At 45.8% G+C, this 9358-nt stretch overlaps 1 protein-coding gene across 1 annotated transcript in view; it reads right to left on the reverse strand.

Annotated features, from left to right (window-relative positions):
* CMTM8 (CKLF like MARVEL transmembrane domain containing 8) overlaps positions 1-7025 on the reverse strand; it is a 45215-nt gene extending 38190 nt beyond the window's left edge. The window contains exon 1 of the mRNA XM_073333362.2: positions 6690-7025. Coding sequence (XP_073189463.1) covers positions 6690-6857 — 168 coding nt within the window. The 5' untranslated portion in view covers positions 6858-7025. The remainder of the gene's footprint in view (positions 1-6689) is intronic.
* Positions 7026-9358: the final 2333 nt, after the last annotated feature.

Raw genomic sequence — 9358 nt, forward strand, 5'->3', positions numbered from 1 at the left:
GGAGGGCGGGATTCCTGCTACTCCTGGGAGAAAGGAGGGAGGCTCATGCTGCTGTCTTTGCCTCTCTGAAGGGGCATTCCAAAGATGTGCAGATAGGGCCATTGGCTTAATCAAGCCCTGATAATTCATTTATGTGATGTGCAAAGCATAGGGCCAATGAGGAGATGCTGCATTCAATAAAATGGGAGTAAAACTTTTGTTTTACACTTGCCCAAGTAAAGGCCCTCACTGAGTTGTTCCTGTCCACAGCTCTTATTATTTTATTTATTTCATCCCTCCTAGTACTAGCTAATTCACCAGAACAGTGCTAGAATTTGGTAAGGCAGTGTGCCTTTTAGGATGAATTCTATTAAACTGAAGAGATGTTTCAGGGATGCGTGTTATAAAAATGCTTTCCCACAACTCTGGATCTTTTTGTTCTAGTACTGCGGTAAGCCTCCAGTTTTAATCAAGAGAACCAAGTACATGTGATACCAACTTAATCTGAGACTCACTATACTATCAGAAGGAGAGATGATTCATTGGGAATCTTTCTGGATTATACCCCAAAGTCAGACATCTTAAATTTGGACAGGGTAAAAAAAAATACCTAGTGACTTAATGACAAAACCATGATGTATTGCCCAGAAATGCAATCTAGAAACAAAATCCTGTATAGCTGCAGAACTGCAAGAATGATCATGTTAATGAAAAACCCAGAATAAGGATGTAGATTCATAAGAACTACATAACCCTGAAGAGTGTCGGAGTGATATATAGGTGAAAAACTGAACGATCAGCCTGGTCACAGCTAAAAAGAATGCCAACCCATTGATCCACTTGCAGTAGCACAGCAGTCTTCTAAATACTTTAAGCTGTACTTGTTTAAAATAAATATCCAGCACAAAGACTAAATGCACTAACACAATTTTTTTAAAAGAATACTGTAGCCAGCAACATGTTTCTGAGCAGCAACAACTTGGAGGAATCACTGTCATTATTCAAAGTAAATATTTGTATAACTGTATGCTTAGCAACCAGAAAATTCTCCACTCCTGCAAAATGTTCCATAAGAGTTGGCTTGAAAAGCTGATTTAATACTCTGAGGGGGCACTTCTAGTCATTGTTTCACAGATCCATATAATTCCTGAGAAGACAAACATGTCTTTCTAAGCCATCATCTTGTCTTTTCAGAGGATATTTCTGTTCTGGACAACTCTGGAAGTTGTTATTCTTGCTTCTTTGAAAATGCAACATGACACCTTGGAGGGGTTATACTAAAGGAATATCTGTCACTACCTTTTACTAGGGTACGGCTTCACTGCAGAGTGAGTCTGGGTAATCGGCAGCTGAGTTTGAGCATTAGGTATAGCTTATCTTGGGTCTGAGTACCTGTGCGAAAAAGCCACACTGAAGTTACTCTTGTCTTCGCTGTCTGTAGCCATCTGTGTGTGTTGCTAGACTTCCAGAGGGGGTGCTATCCCACAGTTCTTTGTTCTCCAATAAGCCAAGCTGCTCTATGATTCTTTCCCAGTGAATTGTGGGAGAACCCATCTGTTCTGGCCACAAATGAGAGAACTGTGGGAAGGCACTTGTCAGGGTTCCCTCCCCACTCTGAACTCTAGGGTACAGATGTGGGGACCCGCATGAAATACCCCCTAAGCTTATTTCTACCAGTTTAGGTTAAAAACTTCCCCAAGGCACAAATCCTTCCTTGTCCTTGGATGAGTATTGCTGCCACCACCAAGTGAGTTAGACAAAGATTCAGGAAAAGGACCACTTGGAATTCCTGTTTCCCCTAAATATTCCCCCAAGTCCCTTTACCCCCTTTCCTGGGGAGATTCGAGAATAATCTACCAACCAGATAGGTAAACAAGGTGAGCACAGACCAGACCCTTGGGTTTTTAGGACACTAAAAACCAAACTGTATTATAAAGAAAAAGAAGCACCTCTGTAAAATCAAGATGGAAGCTAATTTTACAAGGTAATAAGACTTAAAACACAGAGGATTCCCCCCCAGGCAAAACTTCAAAGTTACAAAAAAACCAGAGATAAACCTCTCTTAGCACAGGGAAAATTCACACGCTAAAACAAAAAAGATAATCTAACGCATTTCGTTGCTATTACTTACTATTTCTGTAAGTTTAGATTTATCATTCAGTAGGAGCTGGATTACTTGCTTGGTCTCTCTCTTTGTCTCCGGAGAGAACACACACAGAGCACAAAAACAAAGCCTCCCGCCCCAGATTTGAAAGTATCTTCTTTCACTGTTGGTCCTTCCGGTCAGGTGACAATTAGGTTAATTGAACGGATTAACCCCTTACAGGTAAGGGGATTCTGTACCTCTGGCCAAGAGGGATTTTATATTACTGAATACATAAAGGTTGTTACCCTTCCCTTTATATTTATGGCCGCACTGGAGAACTTTCATCACTGGAGGGATTTAGCCTGTGTCCAGGTTATCTGAGCTTTAGCTTATACCCTAGCAGTGCCAGCGAGCCAAGGTTTAAAGCACCACTAAACTGAGAGGAGAGGGTTGTGTGTGTGAATGGGAGGCAGAGGTTAGGGGCAATACCTAACCAACCACGTGACCTAACTCTGCAGTGAAGACATATTCCTAACTAGTACAATTTTGATATATTGTCAAGTGTGTATCCATTCTGTTTGCTAGTTGAACCTGTGGAATTCTTCCTTTACCTCACACCAGGTAAGAGATCTGTATTTTTAGAACTAGAAGTCATTAATGGTATTCTCACCATTACGCATATGTGGTTGACTGATAAATTATGCAGCAACACAGTAATAAACAGAACTTTTAGAATTCCTGATTAGGGGATTTGGATTAGTTTTAAAGTTGACTTTCAGTGAGTTTGGTATGTAGGATGAACAGGACAGGTAGAAGCTGACCGGTGATTTGGTGCCATTTTTGATATATGGATCCTGTATAAAAATAGTCATGCCCAGGCACAATGCCTTGGGAGGCATTTCTTCTTGGGAGGAGGGGAAAGAAGGGCAGGGTTTGACCAAAGTCTGGGGACAGTACTTATTTTTCACACTAAGCTCTATTTTGGTTTCAATGTCATAATCCCTATTTCAACTGGATGTCTTCTGTAAAGTTAGGGGGGAAAGCAAAAACAAATCTAGAAGAACCTCTATTTCAGTAGCTTTGACATAATTGGTGGAGTTAAGAACCAGCAGTACTAGCTGGTACAACTCAGAACTCATCTGTAGTGGTCTTTAAGTACTATTTTTCAGGCTGATGCATAATTTCTTACTGCAGCACACATGACCACAATCTTAGACCCCGATGCAGAACAGCACTTAAGCACATACCAAACATTGTTTTAAAGTTTCATATGAAGAAAGTTAGACCTGATAAGAGTGGCACTAAAATAATTTTGAAATTCTTTTCCAAAGGTCATAAATTGCTAAATTTAATGTAAGGACAAAACAGGTATCTCTAGACTCTATTTAGACAGAAAGACTATGGAAACCATTCTCAGTCTGTAAGGCTAGCAAAGACTAAGAAGCACACTCCCATCCAGAAGTCTACACAAGAGCTTGTATGTGTGGAGTGTTCAAGCAGCTAAATTGAACTATAATCTCAGTCTCAAATGGAATTCACGCCATTGTACCTATGCTAGAGATACTTCATACAGTACTTCCATGGGTTCTGTATCACACATTACGAAGGTTACAATTAACCTATTCAGATTTCTCTTATCAGAGAAAGAGAGAGTGGTCTTGAGAACCTTGTTGCAATAAGGAGTGGAAAGGCAATAAGAAGTGGAAGAAGGAATGTGGCATTTCTTTTGAATACAATTACAGTGACTATAGCTTGATTTTTTTTAATTGCCCTAATGTTGATACTGGAATGTTCCCAATATTTCAAAACTTGAATTTGTTTACATTTCAGGTACCTAAGCACTCCGGATTGTTTGACAATATCTAATAATTACAGCTCCAAGCAAGTATTTTGGTTAGTAGTAGAAGTTACTACCTAGTATGAGGAAGTAGTAGAAAGTATCTTGTAACATGATTCTTCTTTGGCTGTTTCTGCCAGAGGTCTACTAAGGATCCATACAGCACATAAGCCTGGAATTCCATTTGGCTGGTTTGCTTTAATGATAATGGATAAGGTAATTACTCCACTGCTGGGTCAGTCTTTTGAAAGTTTATAATAGTTACATTCTCAGCCCTTGAAAGTGGATGTGGTCAAATAAGTGACCTTTCCACAAACCATCAAAGCAAAACAGTCAAGCAGAAACTTACATGGTGGATTGAAATGCTTAAAAAAATGTTTAAGATCTCTAATCATTAATTGAATTGATTTAAAAAAATTAAAAATTAATTTAACAGAGAGGAAGTGTGTCTAATCATTCAGTGCAGAGGACCAACAACTAGGAACTCCCACATTCTAATCCCTGCTCTACCATCAATTTATTACTTGGCCTTAAGCAAGCAACAATCTCATTTTGACTGGCAGCTTGTATAGTAATTTACATCTGTGCAAAGTAACAACAAAAGACTAAATCATTTTTGGCTGAGCTTGCAAGATGTATCCTGCACTTGATGGTGTTCCTGTTTGGACATTTGATATTTAGATATAATGTGATAACTTTTGAACACTGCATCCAATCAATTCCAAAAGTTCAGGGAATGTTTGAGGCAAGTTCTTGACACCCTGAATGACTTATCTCCCAGAAAACAGAGAAATAATGGTGGGAGAATAGGAGCATACGCAGAACCCTTGGCATGGGTTATAATAGGGGAGAACAGGTGACCCTGGTAAAGGGGAAAATGGGGGTATGGGAGGGGAAAGCAGAATGGGGCAGAAGTGGAGGCATACACAGCACTGGCATCGAGGAGAGAGTGGGAGACTGGCATCAAGCAGAATAGGGGACACACAGGGCCTTGGTAAGGTGTGAAATGGAGGTCCCTGGTAAAAGAGTGAAGGGGCAGAATGGGAGTGTGAACAGAGCCTCTGGGGGGCAGGGCAGAGGAGCGTGGGGTGCACACAGAACTCCTGCCATGGGGGCAGAATAGGAGACCTTTGACTGGGAAAATGAGGAACAATCAATCCTGGCATGGGGGGAAATGGGGGTGGGGGCGCACACAGAGCCCCTGACATGAAGTGGGGGTGTAGAGGTTTCCAGGGAGTCTCTGAAATTGAGGGGGATGGGAGAGTGGCATGCAGGAGCCTGGGGCAGAGGCAAATGAAGGAATATAAGGAATCGCGAGTGTGTGCAACGAGCTTGATCTACAGAAGCAACAAAGCATTAAACCCCCAGTAGAACAACTCTGCACAGGGGCAACTGCCTATACAAAGTGCAATGAAATGATTAATCAGTCCCTTATCCACCTGTAAAATAGGGATGATGTGTTACTTAGTTTAGTTTCTTATAAGGGTGTTGTGAGAGTTAATTTATTAATATTACCAATGCAGCATATAAACACGCAAAACAAAATATTTGAAAATCTGATCCTGATTGGCCAAGACGGTTTTTCCCCTGCAAAAGTTGTTGACATTACAAACACTAAAACAGACAAAAGAACACATCCCCTGCTCTGTGTAGACGTTTATGTCATCATCAAGTTTTATGGGTCTTTACAAGACAAGAACTTGACATTTATCATTTAAAACTGCATTTACTTTGTTATCTAAATCAAGTGCTCTGTTACTGATGAGATTTCAAACAGAATATTACAAGCATTGTACTCTGAAGCACCCAAACCACTGGCCTGCCGGAGTTTTGATTGTAGTGCAGGAAATATTGCAGTTGTTGCAGACAATGAACTTGGGGGAAATGTTAAGTGGAGGCTAAAGCCATATAAAATGATCCTAAAGAGTAGATTTTGGGGACCAACCTCTCAACAGTCCCATGGTCTGTCTGTAAAATGTGTAATTTAACAAACCCTGATAGAATAGAAAATTTATTGTTTCTTGATTACTCATTTAGACCTCACCAGCTGATCTATGTGGATAGACCTACATGGGGGGGGGGGGGGGCATAGTTGTCTGCACCTATGGATCTGTTTGCAGGGTCAGACACTAAAACATTAAAGTTCTTCTTTGGGGATTATTCAATTTTAAAGCTGGATGGAAACTGATTTACAACCTCTGATGCTGACACCACCATGATGTTACATTTCAGTAAGATACCCACAAGAGATTCTAATATAATAAATAGAATTAAAATATAGTTAATTGCAAATATGACTCAGCATTTACAAGTCTTCAATGCAGGACGTTTTAAAACATTTGGCATTACACAATGTCCTGCAAGGGTCTCCACCCAGGCAGCTCACTACTTTGGAAGGCTGAGCTAAAGGTGCATGGGGTGGATTGGAGCCACTCCGGAGTCACTCCACACCGGCGCTCACAACGCAGCCCAGAGTGACCTGCTACTTAACGAAATCATCAGCTCACATGTAACCCGTTACTCTGGCAACTGCGTTTCTCCCCAACAGGCAGCGGGCTCGCGAGGGGCTTTACCATTAAAAGCAAAGTCACCGCAAAGGCAGGTCCTTGTGCAAAGCCCCCGTCCCCAGGCTGCTGGAGAGAAGCCACAAAGCGTGGGAGGGAGAGGCTAGAAGTGTCCGGGAATCCTGCCCGGCTGAGAGAGACTGGGAGCCGCAGGCAGCCCCGGCGGCTCTCCCTCCCCACAAGCCAAGGGGACGCGGCGGCGGCGGGCGGGCGGGCTACTCACGATCTCGGCCAGCATGAGGATGCCGGGCGCGGTTCGCAGGAACTCCCTGTCGTAGGCGAGGGTGCTGGCGCCGGCCGGGGAGAAGCTGGCGGTGAAGGAGCTGCTGGTGCTGCTGGTGGTGGTGGTGACCGTCTGGGCGCCAGGGCGCGGCTGAGGCGGTTGCTCCATCTTCAGCCGCCGGGACCCGGGCTGGGCCGGGCTGGGCAGCCCCCCCCCCACGGCGCGGTGCGAGCCCGGGGTGCGCAGGGCTCAGCCCGGCCTCTGGCCACGCTCAATGGGCGCCGGGAGCGGGGCGGCGGCACGTGAGCGCAGAGCGAGCGCGGCTTTGTGCGGCTGCCAGCCCGGCGCGGCCCCTTGCCGCGGGGCACCGCGCCGCGGCCCCCTGCCGAGCGGGGCGGGGCGGGGCAAGAGCGGGTGCTGGGCGCCGGGCGGGACAGAGGGGAGACGCGAGCGGGCCGGGCCGAAGGGGCGAGGCAGCCCGCTGGCCCGGGGAGGAGGTGGGACCCCCCTGACTGCCCCACGGACTGTTCACTTCAAGGCTTATAACTTGGGGGGCGGGGGGGGAGATTCCGGCCCCATTGAGGACAATGGCAAACCACCCCCTCCTCTCACGAGGGCAGGAGCTCAGCCCCGCCCGGGATGCAGTCGGCGGTGTGCTGAGGCCATGGAAACGCGTTTGCTGCCTTCGCTTGTGTAAACCCACGTTTTGGGGCGGGGTTCAGCCTGCTCCCTACGGCAAGGGGAAGCGTGCGTCTCTTCCCTCCCGCGGAGACCCCCTTCCGGCGCCTGAGCTGCAAGCACGTCTGGCTGGGCTCTCCCCGCACGGGGGTCAGGCCCGGGTCAGTGGACACCACACTAGGGCAGGTGAGCCCCTCACAGCCGCAGGTAGCCACGTCTGCCAAAGCACGCGCGGGGGGCGCTTTGGAGAGGAGAAGCCTTTAATCCCCGTCGTAGCTGCTGCTGCCGCCAGGTGCGAGCAAGAAAATAGAAAGTGGGGTGTGTGACAGGTTGGACGCCCCCCCCCCTTTCCAGGGTGCCACCTGAGGTGCGGGGATCCTACTGAGCCCTCCTGTCGCACCAGCCTGGGTCCCCCCCCCACTCTGTGCTACTGTGGCAGGCTCTCAAGCCCCTTTCCAGGACACACACAGGTAGGGGGCACACCCAGCTATAGAATCACACGGAGTCTACAACTGTGGTGGGCAACCTGCAGGCCACATGCGGCCAGTCAGGATAATCCGCTGCTGGGCCATGAGACAGTTTGTTTACATTGACTGTCCACAGGCACAGCTCTCCGCAGCTCCCAGTGGCCATGGTTCACCGTTCCTGGCCAATGGGAGCTGCGGGAAGCAACACAGGCTGCAGGGACGTGCTGGCCATTGCTTGCTGCAGCTCCCATTGGCCAGGAACGGCGAACCGCAGCCACTGGGAGTTGCGGGCACCCATGCCTGTGGATGGTCAGTGTAAACAAACTGTCTCACGGCCTGCCAGTGGATTAGCCCACCACTGGTCTACATTCAGCTCTCTGTGGGAGGACTCAGCTAGGGGATTGCCCAGGACTCCTGTGAAAACACCCTCTAGAGAGGTTTCAGAGTAACAGCCGTGTTAGTCTGTATTCGCAAAAAGAAAAGGCGTACTTGTGGCACCTTAGAGACTAACCAATTTATTTGAGCATAAGCTTTCATGATCTTATTTATGCTCACGAAAGCTTATGCTCAAATAAATTGGTTAGTCTCTAAGGTGCCACAAGTACTCCTTTTCTTTTTACCCTCTAGAGAGTAAACCCAAAATTACACTGTCTTGCATTGTATGGAGATCTAGTGTGAACTAATTAAAATCACCCCCCTCTCTCACAAAACTGGGTGACTAAATTTCATCTGCCATTTTGTTGCCCAATGTTGATAAATGCAAAGTAATGCACATTGGAAAATATAATTCTAACTATACATATACAATGATGGGGTCTAAATTAGCTGTTACCACTCAAGAAAGAGATCTTGGAGTCATTGTGGATAGTTCTCTGAAATCATCCACTCAATGTGCAGCGGCAGTCAAAAAAACAAACAGAATGTTGGGAATCATCAAGAAAGGGATCGATAATAAGACAGAAAATATCATGTTGCCTCTATATAAATCCATGGTATGCCCCCATCTTGAGTACTGTGTGCAGATATGGTTGCCCCATCTCCAAAAAGATATATTGGAATTGGAAAAGGTTCAGAAAAGGGCAACAAAAATTATTAGGGGTATAGAACGGCTTCCATATGAGGAGAGATTAATAAGACTGGGACTTTTCAGCTTGGAAAAGGGGGGATATGATAGAGCTCTATAAAATCATGAGTGGCATAGAGAAAGTAAATAAGGAAGTGTTATTTACTCCTCATAATACAAAAATAAGCGGCCACCAAATGAAATTAATAGGTAGCAGGTTTAAAACAAACACAAGGAAGTATTTTTTCATGCAACGTACTGTCAACCTCTGGAACTCCTTGCCAGAGGGTGTTATGAAGGCCAATATTATAACGGGGTTCAAAAGGCAGCTAGATAGATTCATGGAAGAAAGGTCCATCAATGGCTATTAGCCACGCTTGGCAGGAATGGTGTCCCTAGCCTGTTTGCCAGAAGCTGGGATTGGGTGACAGGGCATGGATCACTTGATGATTACCTGTTCT

The sequence above is a fragment of the Lepidochelys kempii genome, chromosome 2, assembly GCF_965140285.1.
Source record: "Lepidochelys kempii isolate rLepKem1 chromosome 2, rLepKem1.hap1, whole genome shotgun sequence".
NCBI classification, from domain to species: domain Eukaryota; kingdom Metazoa; phylum Chordata; order Testudines; family Cheloniidae; genus Lepidochelys; species Lepidochelys kempii.